This window comes from Podarcis gaigeae (assembly GCF_964106915.1).
Source record: "Podarcis gaigeae genome assembly, chromosome: 13".
Lineage (NCBI taxonomy): Eukaryota > Metazoa > Chordata > Lepidosauria > Squamata > Lacertidae > Podarcis > Podarcis gaigeae.
Window position 1 is genome coordinate 51,682,064 of NC_139689.1, and position 24,834 is coordinate 51,706,897.

General features: G+C 46.0%; 3 protein-coding genes across 5 annotated transcripts in view; 2 read left to right on the forward strand and 1 right to left on the reverse strand.

Annotated features, from left to right (window-relative positions):
- Nucleotides 1-24,834, reverse strand: part of COBL (cordon-bleu WH2 repeat protein) — a 1,088,462-nt gene that overhangs the window by 650,268 nt on the left and 413,360 nt on the right. The gene's annotated exons all lie outside the window — the stretch shown is intronic.
- LOC310830149 (uncharacterized protein) overlaps nt 1-24,834 on the forward strand; it is a 318,853-nt gene that overhangs the window by 221,367 nt on the left and 72,652 nt on the right. The window lies entirely within an intron of this gene.
- INO80C (INO80 complex subunit C) overlaps nt 19,037-24,834 on the forward strand; it is a 29,952-nt gene continuing 24,154 nt past the window's right edge. The window contains exon 1 of one of the 3 annotated variants that reach the window (XR_014557499.1): nt 19,037-19,298. Coding sequence is in view for 2 of the 3 variants with exons in the window: in XM_083709950.1 (XP_083566076.1) it covers nt 19,092-19,298 (207 nt within the window). In the remaining variant the exon portion in view is untranslated. The remainder of the gene's footprint in view (nt 19,299-24,834) is intronic. The other 2 variants (XM_083709950.1, XM_083709951.1) reach the window with 2 other exon arrangements.

Sequence of the window (24,834 nt, forward strand, 5' to 3'; positions counted from 1 at the left end):
TGCTGGAGGAATAAGTAAACGCAGACTGGGGCAATAAGGGAAAGGGTTGTGCCAAAACTGGAAGCCACGCTGCAAAGTCCACCAGCAACTCCCTACTGGCTAAGCCAAAGCGGCAGGCATCAAGCACAATCAATGGTGGGTCATTTGTGACATAAGAAGAGCCTCCTAGATCAGGCCAGTGGACCCTCTAGTCCATCATCCTGTTCTCAGGGTGGCCAGCTAGATGTTTGTTGCAAGCCCGCAGGCAGGATTCAAGCAAAAGAGCACTCCCTGCTCCTGTGGTTTACAGCAACTGGTATTAATAATAAATAATAACAATAATAAATTTTATTTATATACCACCCTCCCCAGCCAAGACCGGGCTCAGGGTGGCTAACACCAGATATAAAACAATTGATTGAGATACATTAAAAACAACATTAACATGCAGCCTCATTTCAATAGAAACTCAAATCAGAAACTTTTTGGGGATGAAAACGTCAAATCTTCACCAAGGCCAACTATTCAGACTGGTCCTACATGGGCCAGAAAAAGCCAGGGAAGTCCCCAGATAGCAGTTCCATCACAGAAGGAAAAAGGAAAGAGGGGGGAGGGATCAAGTTGATGCCAAACAAATTGCTGCTTTCAACTGTGAAAACAGAGAATACCCATCATGACTAGTAGCCAGGGATAGCCCTCTCGTCAACGAATTGGTCTAATCCTCTTTTAAGACCATCTAGCTTGGGGGCCATTTGGCTCCCTGCTCCCAGCCCCAACACCCAATCTTTGACACGAGAGGAGCTATGGCCTGGTCGAACAATGTGATTTCCACACCAGAGGCCTCTGTCATCCCTACAGTGCACAAACAGTCCTATCTTCCAATAAACAGCTGGGATAGAGATGTTCCCGAAGGAAACATATGAGGGTTTGCCATCTAGTCATGACTACTACAGGGCTCCTGTGCCCTGGACACTGACTTGTCAGGAAATAGTGCCACTTGTAGCATAAGCCCCCAGTTGAGAAACATCTGGACCCATTGTGTAACTGCCTTTAACAGATATTGCCAAGTGTAGAGGAACCCGCCTGGAGTAAGCAGGTTAACAATCTCATGGAAGAACAGCCAGGATCACTGCTATAGCCCTGGAGTGAGCCTTCTTCCTGATCTGCACTGAAAAGGGTGTGAGAAAATATATTCCTGGAATAAAGTTCTGCCTTTGCTGTGGGCATTACATGGGAATAAAGGGGCTTTGGATGTGGCATAACTATGCCACACCCACAACCCGCCCAATTTTTACCCATACAGCCAATGTGCGTGCTGGTGGCATTCTGGGAGAGGGATCCTGGAGTTTTGCCAATGTATCTGACATCCCAGATCAGATCATTTAATATAGCCAGAGCCATTACAACTTCCACTATACATAACCAATACATTAGCACCATGCAGGCACTTGTTAATTGTGTCCACAGAGGGACCATGTGTGCCAGACCTGCCTGCTCCACCCCTAAACGTCCCACATTGACATCTGAAACACAATCGTCTGAAAGTGGTTACAATTCTCCCCCAAAACAGGAAGCCTGTGTAATTGGTTCCTGATCACGAGAAGGTGGAAACTTAGGAGGCAGCTCACCCTCCATGGATGCAATTACTGAATGACTGAATAGGGCTATAATTGGCATTGATATTGCTTCTCCAGAAATGTATTGGAAATATTAATGTAACTGGAGGAGAGGGGAACCATTATATTTTAGAGCAGCACAAAACTGGAAGCAGCAGCACAGAAAAGAGTCATGACTCAGCATTTCTTCTTTATCGTGACATTCTGAAAGCTTCAAAGACACCTCCACAATTCAGTCTAAGTGTAAACCATGTAATATAGACACAAAAGTTTCTGAACTTTCGTTTGAGTTCTTCACATATTTAATATATGGTTCACATCCGAAAGAAATGTTAGGAGGCTGAGATATTTTTTCCAAGGTGTTGTGTGTGCTGTAATGGGCACGTGAAGTCATCAAAACTTTTCCAACTTGGTAATTTAGCAAATATATATCGTAACTATGACAATCTATGTTGGAAATGTAAAGAAAAGGAATGAACCTTTTATCATATGTGGTGGACCTGTCCCAAGGTGAAAGACTTCTGGGAAAAGATTTATAATGAATTGGAAAAAATGTTGACATATACATTTATAAAGAAACCAGAGGCCTTTCTTCTTGGAATAACAGGTCTGGAATTGCCCAAGAAAGATGTTAAATTATTTTTGTATGCCACAACTGCTGCGCGTATTCTGTTAGCTAAAAGTGGAAAACCCAAGAATTATCAACGATAGAAGAATGGCAGATGAAGATGATGGATTTTTCGGAGCTAGCCGACCTAACCGAAGAGTCTGCGACCAGAAGGAAGAGGAGTATCAGGAAGAGTGGATTAAATTTAATGATTACTTAGTTAAATATGTTAAGTTAAATTAACTGAAAACAGCTTGCAGACATTTAATTGGCTTAGGATTTTATTTATGTTAAGTGATGAATTAATATGTTTAATTTCATAATGTGAAGATCTAAGGATGTTAATGTTTAAGTTAAATTTTACAAGAACTGTGATTTTGAAAACCGTTAAAAGGATATGCAATGAAATTCAACCAAGGGGAAGCAAGGAAGTCACTTAACAATGTTAATAAGTGTAATTTTCAATAAGGCTATGATTTATGTTTGTTTGTCTTATGTGTTTGTTTGTTTATAATGTTGTGAAAAGCAATTAAATTTTTTTGGGGGGGAAACAAAACTTTTCTAACTTGGCGTTGCCATGAAAATTATCATTGGCAATAGAAAGGCACTTAATATCCATAATCCCGTCAAGCACTGTCAGCTACAACTGTGTTGAAGAAGTGGAGAAGGAATGAGAATACGTATCACTTGATGGACACTGGGCAATCCCAGAAGTAATGAAATCACCACCAGTTAGTAATGGGAGTTGCCATAAATAATTATGGCGCATGTGCTGGAAAGGGATTCACCATACAGTTGTTATCTACTTTCAGAATGTTGCATGGGAAGCCTTGCAGGAGGAAATGCTCGAGACTTTGCCAAGGCCTTCAATAGCAAAAAAAGAAAAGAAAAGAACCATATGGGAAGACCATATGGAACATCAAGGAGTACATTTTCACCACATGATGACAGCAGAAGATCTGTGATTCTGGACAATTAAGAAGATTTAATTGTGCATAACACTGTGTGGATGATGTCACTGGTATTTATGAAAAAGGGAACTACAATGTGGGCAGACTGGAATTTCAAAGGGTTGTTAGATGAACTTCCCCAAAAGAAAGACAGATCAACAAGTCTCCAACATCACTACAAGTTGTGGCAGAAACTATTAAAAGATCCTCCAGAAAAGCAGAGTGCCAGCTGAAGAACATGGCAAAACATAAATCTGACATATGGTTTGGCCAGGGGCATAATGCCAGTCGCCAGCGCCCAGGGCGGGTTCCCGCGCATGCGTGCCAGGCAGGCAAGGAGACAACTCTCCATCCTTTGCTGCTACTAGGTTGGCGCTCATGCTCGTGCACCAGGCAGGAGCAAGGCACTGAGGGTGAAGGGTATCCTCCACACTCTCCAGCCCTTACTACCATTGGGCGGGTTATTGTACCCCAGGCAGGGGCAGGGCACAGAGGGGCTGGAGATTATTGGTTTATTTTTTGTTTTGATTATGTATTTTTTTTATCTTGTATTTTTATACTGTGAACCACCCTGAGATCTACAGATGAAGGGCACTAAACCAATTGTATAATTTAAATAAATAAAAAAAGGCTACACTATCTTCTAACTGCAGCCATGGAAAACATATATTTCAATAAACTCTATAGCAATTGTGGTATCCCTTCTGAAATAGTTAAGGTGCTTCAGGCATTCAACCTCCAAAAATGAAGTTTTGACTGAGGAAATGAGGGACATAGGAACATGGCAAACTATGCAGAATCATACCATTGATTCATCTAGCTCACTACAGTGGTACCTCGGGTTACATACACTTCAGGTTACATACACTTCAGGTTACCGACTCCGCTAACCCAGAAATAGTACCTCGGGTTAAGAACTTTGCTTCAGGATGAGAACAGAAATCGTGCAGCACTGGCGCGGCGGCAGCAGGAGGCCCCATTAGCTAAAGTGGTGCTTCAGGTTAAGCACAGTTTCAGGTTAAGAACGGACCTCCAGAACGAATTAAGTTCTTAACCCAAGGTACCACTGTATAGTCTGTTTTGAATAGCAGCAGCCTTACAAGATTTCCAACAGGGCTCTTTCCCTACCTGGGAAATCCCAGGAATTGAATCTGGGACATTTTGCATGCAAAGCAGTTGCTTTACCACTGAGTTCCCCTATATAGTATCAATGCGTTTCTGGAATTTTTAAAGAAAACTGAATCAGGTGAGCTTGGGGAAATAGAGTTGGTTTACCTACATCCAGCTAATTTACCTGCTTAAAAGTTTTCTCACTGTATACACCTTGGCAATCACAACTTGCAGACAGACAGACAGACAGATGATAGTCAGATGTCAAGCTTGTGTTTTTGTCAGCTGAATCATGACTGATGGCTTTTCTGACTACAACACAGTTCCGAAAATGGAGGAGACTCACCCTGGCATTACAATATATTTCATACAAGGGGCTCCTATCAAAGAACTTTCCTTATATTCCCCCCAAAATATTTTTCAACGAATCATAAGGGCAGTGGCAACTAAAAACGAACTAAACTCTATGTACACAACCACATGCGCCCCATTATATTTTAAACTTAGAGAGGCCCATGAACATACACCTTATTTCAATTAACTGACTTTTGTACAACTTCGGAAAGCTTTTACAGAGTTATGATTAAATCCATTAAATACTGCTTATAGAGATGGGAGACACAGAGGCATACCAAGAAACAAATGTGTTTGCATTAGGGGATGTGCTGAAGTAAAGGACCTTATGCATTATATCTTGCGCTGCCCCTTATATAATGAAGCAAGAGAACTATTTTTAGCACCCATAATGACAAGGTCCCCTGGCCAGAACCCCTCTGACATGATTTTATATCTCCTCGCAGACATAGATAAGTATGTGACCTGGCATGTAGAACTCTTTGCAACTGCCGCTAGGAAAATTAGAGCAAATTATATAGCCAAGAGGACGCGGGTGGCGCTGTGGGTAAAAGCCTCAGCGCCTAGGGCTTGCCGATCGAAAGGTCGGCGGTTCGAATCCCCGCGGCGGGGTGCGCTCCCGTTGCTCGGTCCCAGCACCTGCCAACCTAGCAGTTCGAAAGCACCCTCGGGTGCAAGTAGATAAATAGGGACCGCTTTCTAGCGGGAAGGTAAACGGTGTTTCCGTGTGCAGCTCTGGCTCGCCAGAGCAGCGATGTCACGCTGGCCACGTGACCCGGAAGTGTCTCCGGACAGCGCTGGCCCCTGGCCTCTTAAGTGAGATGGGCGCACAACCCCAGAGTCTGGCAAGACTGGCCCGTACGGGCAGGGGTACCTTTACCTTTACCTTTATATAGCCAAGATAGCCACCAACTGTAAAGGAGATGAATTTATTTGACCCTATCTACATCAAGCTATATTCTATCTTTATCACCAAACTCCGAATATAATTGCACATTGTATTAACATTATTTTTTAATATATTAGTGGCCATGTGGTGATTTCAGCCTATAAATTGTATTGCTTAATGCTTTAATCTGTATATTAAGGTACGGTACTTTTATAGCTCTGTTTAGAGTAGGTAATGTCTTGATAATATAATTTTTTAAAGTTTTTTTGCATTAATCCGGCATATTTTAATTGTTGAATGATTCTGTGTACATTGCGGCAGCCTTTACCTACGTGCAATAAAACTGACTGATTGACTTTGGCTCCATCCAAATATCAAACAGAAAGGAATTTCTCAAGTTCTGCTGTTGACCTGACAGTCAACACTAATATTGCAAGTTGTCTAACAGGATTTTAACATTTACCAATTCATTTTCTGCCAGACAGAGCTGGGCATGAAGCCATTCCATGAGAACAAGCATTTTGAGCCACGTGCAAAAAGTTTCCGCAAACAGGAAGGTGTTACTGCTGAACTTGGATTTGCCAATGTTAAGAAAATATCATGCAGAGTTGAACACCATCTTTGTAAAGACTGAAGAACGCTGTTAGCCATTCTAATAGCATCCAAACAACCCTTGTTTCACTATTGTGCTTGAGTTTACAGTCTTCTATAAGGATGCTGTTGATATAATAGGGGGGGAAATACTCTCAGGCTGCAAACTTGTCCCCATTTACCTGGGAGCAAGTCCTACTGAAAGCAGTGGGACTTACTTCTGAGTAGATATGCATGTAATTGCAGTCAGGGTTGTTTCTAAAGTGGTCTCAAGGCTTTTGGGGAATCCATTGCATCTACCATAGAGGTCCCGATACAGGGGGAAACTACTACTACTACTAATAATAATAATTTATTCTTTTACATATGTTCAGAGGTGGTTATTATAAATTTACACATTCTAGCCCAGGTGCTAAAAACAGATTCTGGGGCTGCGTATCCCTCTCCACTTGCTTAGTAGAAATATTGCAACCAGAAATGTCCACCAAATCGTGAGTTCATTAAAAGAAAACAAGGCCATAAAAACGGTCTGCAATTCCACTCTTTCCTTCAGTCTGTTGCCACCTTTTGATCTGGTCCTATTAGAAGCTGGGCCCTTATTAGCAGACATTGGTAGGTGGCAAGGAGTACGTGTATGGAAATGTTTGTCTGCTTATTTCTGCGTATCAAGCTGTTAAAGGAACAAATCAGGTCAGGATTTTCCCCCCTGATCAGTTAGCAACCTTAGCTAGGACCCTCATTTAGACATGACCTGTAATATTGTTTTTAAATTTACTCCCTCATGCACTGAACCTTTGTTTATCTCATTCTGTAATCCATGATATAGTTGGAAGTCAGGTTATTGTGCAATTTTTTTTCTGTCCACTTGTTGGGTTGTTAACATGCAGTCTGGCCCTATGCATGTTTTCTCTAATTTCAATGGAATTTGCTCATAAGTAATTGTGCAGAGAACTTGCAACCTCAGTGGAATTTCAGTCGTGAAACTTCTTTCTTCAGTTCATAGGTCTGTTGTGAAAAATAATTCCCTCCCCCCACATCAGTCTTCTAGAATTTTTTTCCGCAATTTCAATAAATGAAGAAAAAAATTACTCTACAATTCATCAAAGATTATGAAACAAGTCTAAATAATATATTGTTTTAAAAAGAAATCACCCCCTTGACAGTATTTCCAAAGAAAGCTGCAAACCACTTCATTTATTTTCTTTTTTGATTAAGCTGTGCATAGTATTTGCTACGAGTCTGCCTGGCAAAAATCCTTACATAGCTCCTTTATCACGGAGTCTCTCAACAGGAATGCTTAAAAATGCTACTGTGGGATATCCACGTTTGTAAAATCTGTTACAATTCAATACGATTTTATCATACTATAAATTGGCAATTGTTTATCCACAGCATGAATTAAATTGCTAGTTCCCTAGATTAGATGAGTACTTCAGCAGCGAAAGCAATTAAGCAGCAAATAGATTTTGAGCTTTGTGGGGGCAGGGGACATTACCTATTTTGTCTCTTGTCAGCTCTGGAGGATTGCTTGGAAACTGCAGCTAGTGCAGAGCAGGCTGCCTTGAACACTTTCATCAGCAATCCAGTCTGTACCCTAGCTTCCTACAACCGTAGTCTTTGACACACATGCACACACATCCCACTTGAGAACTGTAGCCGTCCTGAGCATTCTCTGAAAGCAATTTAAAGAACTCTCTGCATCAGTATTTAGTGACTTGAATTCATGCCAGTAGGAAATAGAATTTTCACAATTCCCTGCATTTCCAACGTTCAGGCTATGTGTGCAATTTATAGCATTGTCCACAACACAAGAGGGAGGTATCAATAGTAATGGGAGATTGCAGAAGAATTTTTGAGGGAAATCTACATACGATCTATCTAGAATCACATGTATTATCCATTATGGGCCCCGAGCTCCTGATGAATCGTAAGTCCACTTTCACTTCAGAGAAAGGGGTATTCCAGCTGAGGATTTAGGACAAATGGTACTGGTGTTGCACTCAAAGTCAAGCAGGAAGGAAGCCTTGAAACCTGTCTTTTCAATTTCTTCTTAAAGCTCTTCAGTGCCTGTACCTCAAGAGGCACCTTCCATGCCTCTACCCTTGAATTACTAGAATGAATTTCAAAATTGCATAAAATCACATACAAATCACCCACCCTAACTCAGTGTGTAGCATGGGTTGCCAGTGTCTGGGGAGAGCACAGGCCTGTCTTACCCATAGAGGCTAGTGGCGCGGGCTGCCAGGGCACCAAATTCTGGAGGGCGCCAGGCAAGAGTCCGGGGAACACCAAACGAGCGCACTGAGTGAGCAAGGGTGCCTGCAAGCGCCGAATTCTGCGGGGTGCCAGAAGGCTAAAACCGAGCCGATGCTCTGCAGGAGCAGCGCACGCACCCTCGCTCGCTCAGCGCAGGCCTGCTCGCTCAGCGCAGGCCTGCTCACTCAGTGTGCTGCCTGCCATGGCCACTGCGGCAAAAAGCAGCCAGCTGAGCCGGGAGGTGCTGCGTCCAGTCTCCACCTCTTCCCCGCCAGAGGAGCCGCCCTCCAGCGCTGCCTGCCCCCTTGAAATATACTCAGAGTTGCAAAGTGATTTCATGCTCTTTATTCAGCTCATAGTGGTGAGGAGGAATGAATGAAAGTCCCCTCAAGGTATCTGCTTTATATACATTATTTACACAATGGGCTGCACATGATTGGCTAATTCTGGAATTCTACTATAAGCCAATCAGGTTGTGGATTCACTTCTATCTGGAGCATGATTGGGTGGTTCCTGCCAACCAATCATACTGCTGCATTGTTCTAAGACCAATCAGACTGCTGCATTCTGAATCCTATTGTTCTAGGACCAATCAGACTGCTGCCTTTTGGATCCTATTGTTCTAGGACCAATCAGACTGCTGCAGTTTGGATCCTATTTAACTCAGTACATAACACCCCTCCCCTCTAAGTTCCAGTCCTGCCCGGGAGGTCGCATTCATAGTCCTCAAGGTACGCCGGCGGCCTACGTGTGCGTCGCGGCCTGGGGCGTTCCCTGGTCCGGGGTTCAGGTTCTGGCTCGTGTTCCAAGGATGCTGGCTGTGATGGGGCTGTTTGGTCTGGCGCAACCGGCTCGCTCAGTCGTGGTTCTGGTTCCGGTGTCCTTTCGGCCACACGCGTCCTCTCTGTATTTACTGATTCTGCCTCTCCTGCTTGCCCCTGCTGCTCTATGGGCCTCACTGCCCCACTGTTCCCTTGGGACTCCTCTGACCTTTCCTCCTCCTGCTTTTCTCCCGGGAATCGTCGCCGTATCTGGTCGCAGTGGCGGCGCCAGCATTGCCCCTCATCTGTTAGCACCTCGTACGACACGGGGCCAGTGACCCTGGTGACTGTGGCGGGTACCCATGCAGGGCCTGCCCCAAAATTCTTTGCGTACACTGGGTCCTGGGCCTCAAAGGTCCAGGGGTTCCTGCCTTCCCCCACCCCTACCTCATCCTGAGCTCTATCGGGGTGAAGGCGGTCCAATCTGATTGCAAGGCGCCGACCCATTAGTAGTTCAGCAGGGCTCCGGTCAGTCGTTGAGCTGGGGGTGCTGTGCTGTGCTAGAAGGAATGTGGCAAGGCAGTACTCCCAATCCCCTTGCGTCAAGCGGCAAAGGGTGTCCTTGGTGGTCCGCACCATGCGTTCTGCTTGGCCATTGGTGGCCGGGTGGAATGGCGCCGAACGGATGTGGCGGATGGCGTTCTGCGCTGTGAAGGTTTGGAATTCTCCTGACGTAAATGCAGTCCCATTGTCAGAGACGAGAGTGTCAGGGAGCCCGTGGGTTGCAAACAGCCTGCGTAGTACCCGGATGGCTGCGGACGTAGAAGTGGACGGTACCAGTGCGACTTCCAGCCATTTGGTGTAGGAGTCCACCACTATGAAGAATGTTTTCCCCTGAAAGGGGCCAGCGAAGTCCACATGCAGGCGTGACCATGGTGCTCGGGCGGACTCCCAGGACTGGACTGGGGCCCTTGGGGGATCTGGGCGGGATTCTTGGCAGGCCTGGCAGTGTTTGACCCAGGCCTCTATCTCTCCATCGATCCCCGGCCACCACACATAACTCCTGGCAAGGGCTTTCATTCTTACTACCCCTGGGTGTGTCTCGTGTAGGGCTGTGAGAACCCTTTTGCGGAGGGGCTGGGGAACAACGACCCTGCTTCCCCATAACAGGCACCCCTTGTGGGCTGAGAGTTCATGTTTGCGGGTTGTGTAGCTGGCAAATTCTGGCCCGGGGCTGCTGCTGGGCCATCCCTTCCACACCCAGTCCAGGACTTGGGAGATGACCCTATCTTTCTTGGAATGGTGTGCAACTTCTTGTGCCTGAATGGGGCGGTCGGGAAGCAGCTCCAGGCTCATAACCTCTTGTGCAGGTGCTGGGTCGGGGCCTGTTTCCGGTAGTGGTAGCCTGCTGAGGGCGTCTGCATGGCCCATCGCCTTCCCAGGGCGGTGAATCAGTGCATACTGGTAGCTGGCAAGGAAAATTGACCACCTGAGGACGCGAGGAGACAGCACTTGGGGGGTCTGCTTTTCAGGGGCAAACAAGGCAAGCAACGGTTTGTGGTCAGTCACCACGGTAAAGGGCCGCCCGTACAAAAAATCATGGAATTTTTTTACTCCCTTCACGATTGCCAGACCCTCCTTGTCGATTTGCGAGTAGTTCCACTCGGTTTCGTTGAGTGTCTGGGAAAAGTATGCCACCGGTACCTCTCTTCCATCCGGGAGTTGGTGTCCCAGGACAGCGCCAATGCCATAGGGTGAGGCGTCGCATGCTAGCACCACCGGCAGCCTCTCGTCAAAGTGTGCCAAGACCGAGTTTGAGACAAACAAGTCCTTGACTGCCTGGAATGCGGCCTCCTGGCGCTGGCCCCACACCCAAGGGGCCCGCTTGTCCAGGAGTCTGTGTAGGGGCTCCGCTACCGCTGCCTTGTGGGGAAGGAAGGAATGGTAAAAGTTCAATAGTCCCAAGAAGGCCTGAAGTTCAGTCTTGTTCTTGGGCGCTGGGGCATCACAGATGGCCCGTACCTTGTCCCCAGTCGGGTGGACCCCTTCTGCGTCCACCATAAATCCCAGAAAGTCCACCTGAGGCACTCCTAGTAGACATTTTTCCCGCTTCACCTTGAGACCCGCCGTCTGGAAACGGTGCAGAACGGTGCGGAGGCGGTCCTCAAACTCCTCTGGTGTGGGCCCGGCAATCAACACATCATTGAAGAAGGGGGTGACCCCAGGAATCCCTTTAAGGAGAGAGTCCATTAGATTCTGGAATATGCCTGGTGCCACGCTGACCCTGAATTGCAGCCGCTTTACCCTGAACGCTCCTCTGTGCGTCACAATCGTTTGTGCCTCTGCTGTTGCCTCATCTACTGGCAGCTGTTGATATGCTTGGGCCAAGTCCAGCTTGCCAAAAATTTTCGACCCAGCCAGGGTGGCAAGGACATGGCTGACCACTGGCACTGGGTATGCATGGGCCGTGAGGGCCTTGTTTACGGTACATTTGTAGTCTGCGCAGATGCGGCCCGAACCATTAGGCTTGACGGGTGTGACAATTGGGGTTTCCCAGGGGGCATTAGGCACCGGCTCCAGCACTCCTTGCTCCACGAGTCGGTCCAATTCCTCATCTATACGGGGTTTCAGGGCGAACGGAACCCAGCGGGCCTTGAGCCTGACCGGTCGTACTGCGGGGTCAAGCTGTAGAGCAATGGGGGGGCCCGTATACTGTCCCAATTTCCCATCGAAAACCCCTGGAAATTCCTTGCATATGGCGTCCACGTCCACTTGTAAGCTCATGTGGTTCACCCCGGTGATGGCTAGCCCCAGTGGTCCAAACCATGCCAATCCCAGTAAGCTAATGTAGGGGCCCTTGACCACAAGCAAGTCCAGTTGCCGCGTCCGCCCTTGGTATTGCACCCTGAAGGTCCCCACCCCCATTGTGGGAACCTTACGCTTCTGGAAGTCCCGGAGGGTGAATGGGGCCGGCCTGAGTTTGGGACCCCCAGTAGGACACAGTTTCCTTAAGGTCCTTGCCGAGATTGTCAAGCTCCATGCGGCATGGGGCCCCCTCTATCTGTACCTCTACATAAATTTTCTCTACGTTGGGGTGGGGCAACTGGTATACCTGGAAGTCCGTGAGCTCCGTCGAGTGGCCTTAGTGCGTTGGGCCCCGGGATCTGGGGCTCTTGGATTGGTCATCTGATGCCTGGTGTCGGGTGGGCCGAGCCCGACACACCCGGGCGATGTGTCCCAATTTTCTGCACTGCCTGCACTCTGCGTTGCGGAAACCGCAGGTCCTCCTCTCGTGACTTTCTCCACAGCTTGCGCAGTTCCCTCCTTCTCATCGAGGCAGCTGTGGTGTGTGGGCTGCTTGAGTGCGCTGCTGTACTCGGTGCTCCTCCTCCCTGTCGGATCCTGAGTCGTCGGTGAGGTCTTCGTGGAGGACCCTCTGTTGGGACGGCTGGCTCAGCCGTGCCTCTTACGTCGACCTCTTGGCAGCTTCCGTTGCCAGGGCCTCCTCCAGAGCGACCTGGAACGTTACGTTCTTCTTAGCGTAGAGGCGTCGTTGCAGCTTCTGATCCTTCAGGCCACCGATGAGGCGGTCACGAAGCATGTTCTCCAGCTCTGAGAAGTTGCAGAACCGGGCAGCTTGGCGGAGAGAGGTCACAAACCCAGTTATGGTTTCCCCAGGGGCTTGCCGCTTTGCGTAGAAGGCATTTCGAAGAGCCACCACTGAGGGCTGTCGTGAAAAGTGCCCCTTCAGCTGTTCCATTATTGTTTTGTATGGAACAGCAACGACGTCTTCATGTGCAAGGAGAGCCCGGGCAATTTCAAACGTCTCCTCTCCGCAGACGCTGAAGAATATTGCCCTCTTCTTGGCGTCTTCTGCATCGGTGACCCCTTTGGCTTCTAGGAGGAAGGTGAAACGGGAGGCATACGCTTCCCAGTCTCCAGATGCTGGGTTGAACGGCGAGAAGCTGCTGTCGGTTGCCATTCTGAGTTCCTTGTGTCCCGGAGCTGAAGCCTGGATACACGGTGCGAGGCAGCGGTGCGGCAGGTGGTGGTGCTGCGGTGCTGTGTGTGGCAGTCAGCTCAGCGGGATCCCATCCTTGTCGCCAGTGAAATATACTCAGAGTCGCAAAGTGATTTCATGCTCTTTATTCAGCTCATAGTGGTGAGGAGGAATGAATGAAAGTCCCCTCAAGGTATCTGCTTTATATACATTATTTACACAATGGGCTGCACATGATTGGCTAATTCTGGAATTCTACTATAAGCCAATCAGGTTGTGGATTCACTTCTATCTGGAGCATGATTGGGTGGTTCCTGCCAACCAATCATACTGCTGCATTGTTCTAAGACCAATCAGACTGCTGCATTCTGAATCCTATTGTTCTAGGACCAATCAGACTGCTGCCTTTTGGATCCTATTGTTCTAGGACCAATCAGACTGCTGCAGTTTGGATCCTATTTAACTCAGTACATAACACCCCTCTAGCCCTAAATAAAGGTTGACAACTCTGGGAAAGCAGTGTGCCAGAGGGATCTCTGCACCACGGCACCAGATGTGCTTAAGACGGCCCTGGGAGAGCAAATCACTGACACCGTCAAAGCACCCTGCCCCCCCCCAAGCCAGGTGGGGTCGCACTGTGCTGCCTGCCAGCCAATGCAGCGGGGAGCTCAGCCAGCCGACATGGCCCTTGGTGGGCAAATCCCCATGCTGGGCCAGGATGTGCTGGGGTCACCCCTTGCCCACCTCCCTCCATCTGTGCCCGCACGCTGTGGACCTGGGCTGCTCTGCCGTCTTCACCAGGTCAGTACAGGGATCCCTGCAGAAGCCAGTACCTAGTTGTGCCCCCTCAGAATTTTGCACCCAGGGCCACCACCACCCCTGTTCTCCCGTGCTACAGCACCGCCCTAACCACAGCAACAGAAAAACCTTGGAAAGGGATCTACACTACAATCACACCAAATGCCTATTGAAGTGTCCTTTGGAATATACATTGATGACTCTGTAATGTGAGCACTGCAAGATTTAATATTAAAATACCTTCCTCAAATGTCCTTTTGGAGTCATAATTGTTCCTTAAATTACTGGTAGGAATGTTAAACTACTTTCCAACAATCTGACATGATTGCTCAGGCTGAATCCTTCTTGTTGCTAGTAGTCCTCAATACCTTCTGGAATCAGGCGAGGTCACAAGAAAGACCTTCCAGGATCTTGCACCCAGTCAGGAACCCTGTTTTGAACCCCATTAATTGGGAGAGACAGGATGTCACCACAGATTAACAGTGTTTCTTTTGCATAGAGCACCTAAATTAAACTACATGGAGCTGACTAAAATTCAGTCTGACAGTTGTGAAATTATTACATATTTTAATATGAACATGGTAGTTCCATTGTGCTCAGAGCATCTTCAAAAGCTTGCAAACTACTTCAGAACACCTGCAGTTGCTGATAGCAAACAAAAAGATCATTATCACTCAGAACTTACTTTTATATAGCCAGTTGAACCCACAACAACACTGGTGAAAGTCACCAAAAGAATATATTACTGTAATTTGATACCTAATAAGGCGAATAGTCAAATGGTATGTAGTCCTGCTAGAATTTGCCCTTGTTTCAAATTGTTGTTTGAGGGACATTATTGTTCTTTTAAGGGATTTATTATTATTATTTATTGATTATACAGTAATTTTCCACGGAATTGTGCCAAGTTTGTTGGATTCTCAGCTCAAATCCCTGCATAGTGAGTCTGTTGAGGGGAATGGGTTTTATCTCCCTAGTTGAAAGCTTGGGAGAGGGTGGAGATGGAGAGGAAATGAAACGAAACAGTTTTGGGGTATAATAACTTTTATCATAGTTGGCTCAAAATCATTGCTAGGCTTATTTCTTACATACATGAGAAGTACAAATATAAAGACTGTGAACTTAAAAGTGCTATAAAAAGACAAATGATGTATTTTACTACATACGAGAAGCACTTCAGGCTCCATATGGGTTTTATTTGTACTCCAGCCTGACATTTACTGGGGCTTATTGTTCTTGGAGCTTTTAAAATCAGACGGTCACTTTTCAGATACTTCTAACAGCAAACAAAAGCCATCCAAATGTTATTGGACAGTAGAAAAATAAAATCATTGTCAAATATTTATACAGTGGTACCTCAGGTTACATACGCTTCAGGTTACAGACTCCGCAACCCAGAAATAGTACCTCAGGCTAAGAACTTTGCTTCAGGATGAGAACAGAAATCATGCTCCGGCGGCGCAGCAGCAGCAGGAGGCCCCATTAGCTAAAGTGGTGCTTCAGGTTAAGCACAGTTTCAGGTTAACAACGGACCTGCAGAACAAATTAAGTACTTAACCTGAGGTACCACTGTACAGCCTAAAAAACCAAAGGTGCAATCCTAACCCCATCACTTTTATGTCATATTGTATTTTATTGTACTGTCTTACTGTAACACACAATAAATAAGGAAAGCAATAAAAACACAATTTAAAAACATACAGCATATAGCACAGCACATTACAATTGCTACAGTAGGCAGAAAAATCATTAAATGATCGAATAAGGCCCTCAGCAATTTTTGCGTAGTCCTGGGGGTGGGGTGGGATTTGGGAACAACGGGGTTGTGCCAATGGATGTTAAGCCAGTGTAAAAGACAAAAAGAAGCATGCCAAGGGCCGGGAATGGGCATACTGAGGTGGGGAATGAGGTGAACCATTCCTAACTCCTATCATTCACTTATCCTACCTACAGAGATTAGTGAAACTAGCAACATCATAAATGCAAATATTACTAAATTAATTCCACAGAAGTCAAGAAAATGAAAGCTTACACTGCCTCACAGAATCCTGCAGGAACAGTTAGGATGCTACTTAAACTACACAGGAGATAGGCCATAGGCCTGGTGTTAAAAGGTAAAGGACCCCTGACAGTTAAGTCCAGTCGTGAACAACTCTTGGGTTGCGGCGCTCATCTTGCTTTACTGGCAAAGGGAGCTGACGTTTGTCTGCAGACAGTTTTTCTGGGTCATGTGGCCAGCATGACTAAGGCACTTCTGGTGCAACAAAACACTGAAAACAGAGCAGCGAATGGAAGCACCCTTTACCTTCCCGCCGGAGCGGTACCTATTTATCTACTTGCACTTTCACATGCTTTCAAACTGCTAGGTGGGCAGGAGCTGGGACCAAGCAATGGGAGCTCACCCTGTTGTGGGGATTCGAACTACCGACCTTCCGATCAGCAAACCCAAAGCTCAGTGTATAGGCCTGGGGTATCTGCCTGTTTAGGGGTTTCTCTCCATTCTCTTTATTTTACAATTTTAATAGTGTTGGCAATGTTAAAAATACAGTCAAAATACAGCATAGTTTCTACTAGGTAATGCTTTTTTATTTTTTTATACCAACAGCCCAGAGGGTGGTACTTTGAAAGCTAACAGCTGAAAGACTGCATTTAATGAGAGATCGGATGTCAATTTTCTAGTAAGACTAAAAAGCATTTTTATTAGTCTTCTGTAACTTACTCTGTAAAAACACTCCAAATACTTGTTTTTAAAGATACTGTCATATTTGAACCAAAGTAATTCAGTGCTTGCAGCAATATAGAGAATAAATGCAAATCACAGGAGTCTCTCTATGCGCTTTGCTAACCAACTGAAGTGTCTATGGCTGAAATCCTACATGCACTTACCTGGTAGTAAGACCATCTGCACTCTACTGTATAGGGCTTGCTCCTGAGTAGACATAGAATTGCAGTGATACAATGAGTGTGGGGGGAGGATTAAGCCACAAAATGTCAGGACTCTAGGGAGTTGGCTTGATGATCCATAAAGCTGAGAACTTAAGTGTTTCTATTTTTGAAGTCCGCATGTAAAATATAGTAAGCATTTTATTATTTATTATTCACTATGTAACCCTAGGTTACATACTGAATGCGAAAGGCTGGGCTGGATGAATCCCAAACCGGATCGCCGGAAGAAATATCAACAACCTCAGATATGCAGATGACACAGCCTTGATGGCAGAAAGTGAGGAGGAATTAAAGAACCTTTTAATGAGGGTGAAAGAGGAGAGCGCAAAATATGGTCTGAAGCTCAACATCAAAGAAACGAAGATCATGGCCACTGGTCCCATCACCTCCTGGCAAACAGAAGGGGAAGAAATGGAGGCAGTGAGAGATTTTACTTTTTTGGGCTCCATGATAACTGCAAATGGAGACAGCAGTCGCGAAATTAAAAGACGCCTGCTCCTTGGCAGAAAGGCGATGGCAAACCTAGACAACATCTTAAAAAGCAGAGACATCACCTTGCCAACAAAGGTCCGTATAGTTAAAGCCATGGTTTCCCCAGTAGTGATGTATGGAAGTGAGAGCTGGACCATCAAGAAGGCTGATCGCCAAACAATTGATGCTTTTGAATTATGGTGCTGGAGGAGACTCTTGAGAGTCCCATGGATTGCAAGAAGATCAAACCGATCCATTCTTAAGGAAATCAGCCCTGAGTGCTCACTGGAAGGACAGATCGTGAAGTTGAGGCTCCAATACTCTGGCCACCTCATGAGAAGAGAAGACTCCCTGGAAAAGACCCTGATGTTGGGAAAGATGGAGGGCACAAGGAGAAGGGGACGACAGAGGACGAGATGGTTGGACAGTGTTCTTGAATCTACCAGCATAAGTCTGACCAAACTGTGGGAGGCAGTAGAAGACAGGAGTGCCTGGCGTGCTCTGGTCCATGGGGTCACGAAGAGTCGGACACAACTAAACAACATGCAACCCGAGGTACCACTGTATATATATTTCATGTTACAGCAAGTTTCTAGAGAGTAGATTATGAGTCTTTGTAAATTGTGTTTCTAAAGGAACTTTTGTTATTGCCAAACGCCAATGTGTTCGTATTATTAAGTTATGAATAAAAAAATCACTTTAAGTTAGAACTTAATAATTATTTCACTATTAATATACTTCTTCTTAATTGTATTTCACTAAAGTGGTACCTCGGGTTACAGATGCTTCAGGTTACATACGCCTCAGGTTACAGACTCCGCTAACCCAGAAATAGTACCTCAGGTTAAGAACTTTGCTTCAGGATGAGAACAGAAATCATGCTCTGGCAGTGCGGCAGAAGAGGGAGGCCCCATTAGCTAAAGTGGTGCTTCAGGTTAAGAACAGTTTCAGGTTAAGAACGGACGTCCAGAACGAATTAAGCTCTTCACCCGAGCTACCACTGTATTAATATAGACGCAGGTAGGTAGCAGTGTTGGTCTGCTGTAGTCAAAACAAAATAAAAAAACTCCTTCCAGTAGCACCTTGGTATCCGAAGAAGTGTGCATGCACACGAAAGCTCATACCAATAACAAACTTAGTTGGTCTCTAAGGTGCTACTGGAAAGATTTTTTTTCTGTTTCGACTATCTTCTTAATTGTATTTCAGTTCAACAATTACTTTGATAAAACACATATTTTGTTATGTGCAAATGGCTTTAGATACCTATTAGGTCCAGAAAGGACTATATAGCACATATTCAACACAAAAAAAACCGTGACAATTTGTTGTGGACAAAGGACAGCTGGACATATAAAGGCCCAATTACCTTCAGTAGCTGAGGGCCTCATCAAATCTAAATCCGGCCCTGTATATACGTGTGTGTGTGTGTGTGTGTGTATATATATATATATATATATATGTGTGTGTGTGTGTGTGTGTGTGTGTTTGTTTTTATGCTGCAAACCACCCTGCGATTCTCGGATGAAGAAATGTAGTCAATAAATAAATAAAATAACACCACTGCTTGCGGAGGCAGAGCAGCCTCTCTGAATGCCGGTTCCTGTGAGGAAGCGCGCTTTTCTCCGTCGATCCCGCCGCGCTTTCACGCGCCCAACGGTGAACCAACCAGGCGGCGCCCTCGGCCGCGGCGCGCATGCGCCAACGGCGAACCGCGGAGGGAGGGGGAGAGGAAGCTCATCCTGAGGAGGGAGGCGCTCGCCGGAATGGCGGCTCCGGCGCCCGCTGCCGCTTCCTCCCCGCCGGCCGCCCCGACGCCCCCTGCGCCCTCTCCGGCCGCCCCTCCTGGGCCAGGGGCAGGAGCCGCCGCCCCGCGCGGCAAGAAGCGACCCTCCAGCCCGGGGAACGGCAGCTCCGCTAAGAAGAAGCGACTGGCGACCGTTGGCGTCGGAGGAGGCGGGAGCTGCCCTCAGGTACTGACGGGCGCGGAAGTGCGCCTGCGCGGGTTTGCGCCAGAAAGGGAGGGGCGGAGGAGGAGAAGACACGCCTCTTTCCTCGCCCCCCCTTGGAACTTACGATAGCATTATATATATATGTGTGTGTGTGTGTATATGTATATATGTATATGTATACAAATTAATATATTTATATTATGTATATATATATTTACGTATATTTCATAAATGATATAGTGCGCTTCCTCTCCGTTTATTTCCAAGCTTTTCATGTGTTCTGCAGTCCTCTTTGGTGGTAAAACACCGTTGAATTCAGTGGATCTTCCTTCCGGGCAAATACTGTCTGCATAAAATTTGGGAGCGGAAGTTTTTTATTATTATTTCGTAAATTTATACACTGCTTGATTTTTAAAAAAAAATCAAAGCAGTTTATAATAATAATAATAATAATAATAATAATAATAATAATAATTTTTTATTTATACCCCGCCCTCACCAGCCAAGGCCGGGCTCAGAGCGGCTTACAAACAATAATAAAAACAAGAAGAATGATTACAACTTAAAAACAAAAATAAAATACAGCATTAAAATAATGGAACATTAAAATATTAAAATGTAGCCTCATCGCAGGAGGAGAAGGAAAAGAAAGAAAAAGAAAAAAAGAGAGGGAGGGAATCAAATGGGCTCCAAGCCAAAGGCCAGGCGGAACAACTCTGTCTTACAGGCCCTGCGGAAAGAAATCAGATCCTGCAGGGCCCTGGTCTCATGAGGCAGAGCGTTCCACCAGGCTGGAGCCAGTGTTGAAAAGGCCCTGGCTCTGGTTGAGGCTAATCTGACTTCCTTAGGGCCCAGGACCTCTAGGGTGTTGCTATTTATGAACCTTGAGGCTCTCCGTGGGGCATACCGGGAGAGGCGGTCCCGTAGGTACGAGGGTCCTAGGCCGTGAAGGTCTTTAAAGGTCAAAAGCAGCACCTTAAATCTGACCCTGTACTCCACTGGGAGCCAGTGCAGCTTGAAAAGCACTGGGTGAATATGCTCCCATGGCAGAGACCCCGTGAGGAGCCTCGCTGCAGCATTCTGCACCCGCTGGAGTTTCTGGGACAGCTTCAAGGGCAGCCCCGCATAGAGCGAATTACAGTAGTCCAGCCTGGAGATGACCATCGCATGGATCACTGTGGCCAGGCAAACAAAGGCAAAACAATAAAGTCAAGAAAAAAATAGTAGCAAGTTTTCTGTGTGTGTGTGGAAGTGGAGATAAAGGCGCCTGAAATTTTTAACGGGAGTTTGATGGAAAGTACACAAAATCCTCCTTGTATTGTATTCAACACATTGCTGCCATAGCTGGGCTGAAACAAATTGTTTTATTTCTTGTACCTGGCATTATCATTCACTATAATTGCAACACAGTTCTGAGTTTATTTATGAAGATACATATCCAACCGTTTTAATCCTTCTTAAGTGGCATAATCACTATGATTATTGTACAGTTATGTGTATATTTATGCAGATATATTTCCAACTTGTGACACTGAATAGCAAATGGGAATGTTTGTAGTTCAAAAATTAGGGCGACAGCAGCAAGTGGCTTTTTGTGAGATTTGGGTTGTATTGTGTGTGTAAATATGGGTAAGATTTACTTAGTTTTGTTGGCTTTGGGTGTAAGCATTGAATATGCATCTACCAACCCCTGAGGAAAAGCAAGCATATCTGTGTTGCATGCAAATACAGGCAACAACCAATTAGCACGTGTCTGAATGATGCACAGTTGTGCATGTGCGTATGGCACTGAACCTGGAAGTGACCCGAAAACGTGGGGCTCGTGCAAGGGTCAGGAACAGAACCCCCAAGCAAAATGGTTTTTGACTGTACCTTGGGATTGAACAAATAAACCAGACACCCAATTAGGGAATACAGTAGAACTTCTACCTACGTCCTGCTCTACTTAGGCCCGTTCCAAGTCGTGGCCGCAGCAAACCCGGAAGTAAACACTGGGTTTGCCACGATTCACGCACATGCAGAAGCAGCTGCCGCCATCTGCACATGTGCAGAAGTGGGCTATCGCCAAATGCGCCTGTGTACAACAGCGCTTCTACCAGTGACCCGTTTCGCCATAAGGAAGGGCCTCCGGAACAGATTGTGGTCATGAGTAGAGATTCCACTGTACTGAAGACATCTGGTACAATTCTACTACAGTACTCTCATAGTGAGCTAGAAGCTTGCAGTCAAATAATCGCCTGGTTCCTATACTGACTGGAAAGAAACTGTCAGTGGTTTTCTCTGCACTCTTCCCCAAATCTCCCTTTTTCAGCTACCTTTCTGTCATGTTTGTAAATATTCCATTCTATTGCACCAGCTCAGTCAATCCATGAAAGTGGCTAAAGCACATTGCGCAAAACATTAAGACCACCAACAAGAACTTCTTAAAATACGTTAGTGGCAGGAGATAATCTAATGAGGCAATGGGACCATTAGATGCCAACGGGGTGAAATGTGTGCTAAAGGAGGATTAAGGAGATTGCAGAGATGCTAACAAATTATTTGCATCTGTCTTCACAATGGAATATGTAGGGCAGATCCCAGTGCCTGAACTAACTTTTGCAGGAAGGGAACCAGAGGAACTGAGGCACATAGTGGTGGTGATGGGACAAAATTCTAGGCCTAATATTAAGTGAAAGAAAATCTGACAAATTGTTGAGTCCAGATAGCATCCACCTGAGAGTTCTCAAAGAACTCAAATGTGAAATTGCTGCTCTTTGAACAAAAATATGTAAATTTCCCTCAGATCGGCCTCTGTACCTGAGGACTGGAATTGCTATTGTAAATCCAATTTTAAAAAAGGGATCCGGGGGGAATCCTGGAAATTACAGGTTGAAGTGAAGGCCCAAGACAGGTGTTGATCATCATGTGAGCTGCGCACAGGTGGGCTGTAGCGAGCTACCACCATTCCTGTGGAGCCTCCTTTTATTGAGACAAATATGCAAGTCAGGCAAATACACTTTGGGCTGTGACCTTTACACATCTTCCTTCCCGAGATCGTGGGGTGGTACAAAGCTATTTTGGCACCTGTTCCACAGCGTCATTTTCCCCTTGCACAGTGTATGACGAATGGAGACAAAAGTTCTCAGGGAAAAGAGGTCACAGACAGGACACCACTAACTGCTGAGACCGCAAAAGGTCAGACATGGGTGGAACGATGTACAGACAGCTGTGGCTTGTCTGGGAGGGGGGGGTTTCCCTGCACCCCAAGGTCATACGTGCAGGCAGATTGTGGCTGTCTGCTGGTGGGGAAGTGTGCTCCCTCCGGACCCCACTGCCCCACTCCGCGATATCCCTACAACAGGTCAATTAGCTTAACATCTGTCCTAGAGAAGTGATGGAAAACAGTGTGAAATATAAAACAGCCAAGCACGTAGAAGGACAAGCCTTGCTGAAGCAGAGCCAGCATGGCTTCTGCAAAGGCAAGTCTTGCCACCCAACCCTATTAGAGTTCTCTGAGTGTGCCAACAAATATATAATTAGAAGTAATCCAGTTGACATAGCAGACTTGGGTGTTCAAAAAGCTTTCAACAAGGTACCTCACCAAAGACTCCTGAGTGAGCCTAGCAATCTTTAAATAAGAGGAGAGGATATCTTTGGTATCAGGAATTAGTTAAGAAGCAGGAAGCAGAGAGTAGGAATAAATGGACAGTTCTCTAAATGATCTAGAGTTAGGAGTGAGCAATGAGGTGGCCAAGTTTGCTCAGGACACTGAATTGCTCTGGGTCATTAAAACAAAAAGAGTTTGTGAAGAGCTCCAAAAGGACTTCTCCAAACTGAGGGAATGGGCACTAAAATAGCAAATATAGTTCAATGTAAACAAGTCTAACGTGATGGTGCACATTTGGGCCAAAAATATTAATATCACATATCTGCTCACAGAGTCTGATTTGGTGGTAACTAACCAGGAGTGGGACACAGGTGGCGCTGTGGGTTAAAGCCTCAGCGCCTAGGACTTGCCGATCGAAAGGTCGGCGGTTCGAATCCCTGTGGCGGGGTGTGCTCCCGCTGCTCGGTCCCAGCGCCTGCCAACCTAGCAGTTCGAAAGCACCTCTGGGTGCAAGTAGATAAATAGGGACCGCTTACCAGCGGGAAGGTAAACGGCGTTTCCGTGTGCGGCTCTGGCTCGCCAGAGCAGCGATGTCACGTTGGCCACGTGACCCGGAAGTGTCTCCGGACAGCGCTGGCCCCTGGCCTCTTAAGTGAGATGGGCGCACAACCCCAGAGTCTGTCAAGACTGGCCCGTACGGGCAGGGGTACCTTTACCTTTACCTTTTTAACCAGGAGTGAGAACTTGAGGTCATAGTGGATACTTCAGTGAAGATGTCAACCCAGTGGGTGGCAGCTGTGAAAAAGGCAAATCCATTCTAGGGATTATTAGGATAAGGACTGAAAATGAAACTGCTGATATTATAATGACATTCTACAGATATATGGTGCAACCACGGTGTAATAGTCTGTACCATTCTGGTCATCTCTCCTCGAAAAGAATATTGTAGACTTGGGAAATGTTCAGAAAGGGCACCCAAAATGATCAACTCCCATATGAGGAAAGGTTATTTACTTACTTACTTACTTACTTACTTACTTACTTACTTACTTATACCTCCCCTTTTTTCCTGGCAGGTTTCAACATTCAGGACTTTTTAGTTTCAGTAAAACATAAGAGGTGACATGATAGAAGTTTATAAAATAGACTTTTAGAAGGCATCTGAAGGCAGCCCTGGTTAGGGAAGCTTTTAATGTTTGAAGTTTTATTCTGTTTTTAATGTTCTGTTGAAAGCTGCCCAGAGTGGCTGGGGAAAGCCAGCCAGATGGGCGGGGTAGAAATAATACAGTGGTGCCTCGCAAGATGAAATTAATTCATTCCGCGAGTCTTTTCGTCTTGCGATGTTTTTCGTCTTGCGAAGCACGGTCCGTCGCAACTGCGCCTCTTCAAGCGGCTTTAGGAAAAAAGCGAACAAACTCGCAAGACGTTTTCGTCTTGCGAAGCAAGCCCATAGGGAAATTCGTCTTGCGAAGCGATGCAAAAACCGAAAAACCCTTTCGTCTTGCGCGTTTTTCGTTTTGCAAGGCATTCGTCTTGCGGGGCACCACTGTAAATTGTTGTTGTTGTTATGAAAAGTTTTTCTATGATCACAGTTGCCCACTGTGAGAACAGAATGCTGGTCCTTGGCCTGATTCAACAGGCTCTTCTTAAGCTCTTGAAAGATTACTGATACAGTGGCCACATTCAGATGTTGCAGAAAGCTACGCCTTGGCAACTTTGGGGCCATACTCCCACTCTTTCAGGTCTGTGGTGAGATTTAAAGCTTCCAGGTTGCAGTGTGGAACAAAATGCCTTTTTCCATTTCATCTGAATATTTAGATGAAATAGGAAATTGTGATTTGTAGTTATGAAATAATGAAACTAATTAGCCATTTTTGTTTTTTGTTGCTCATTTTAAAATGACTGTTATCCTCCAGATTTTGCTGGACTCTAACTCCCATCATCCCTCACAGTTTGAGTATTATCAGT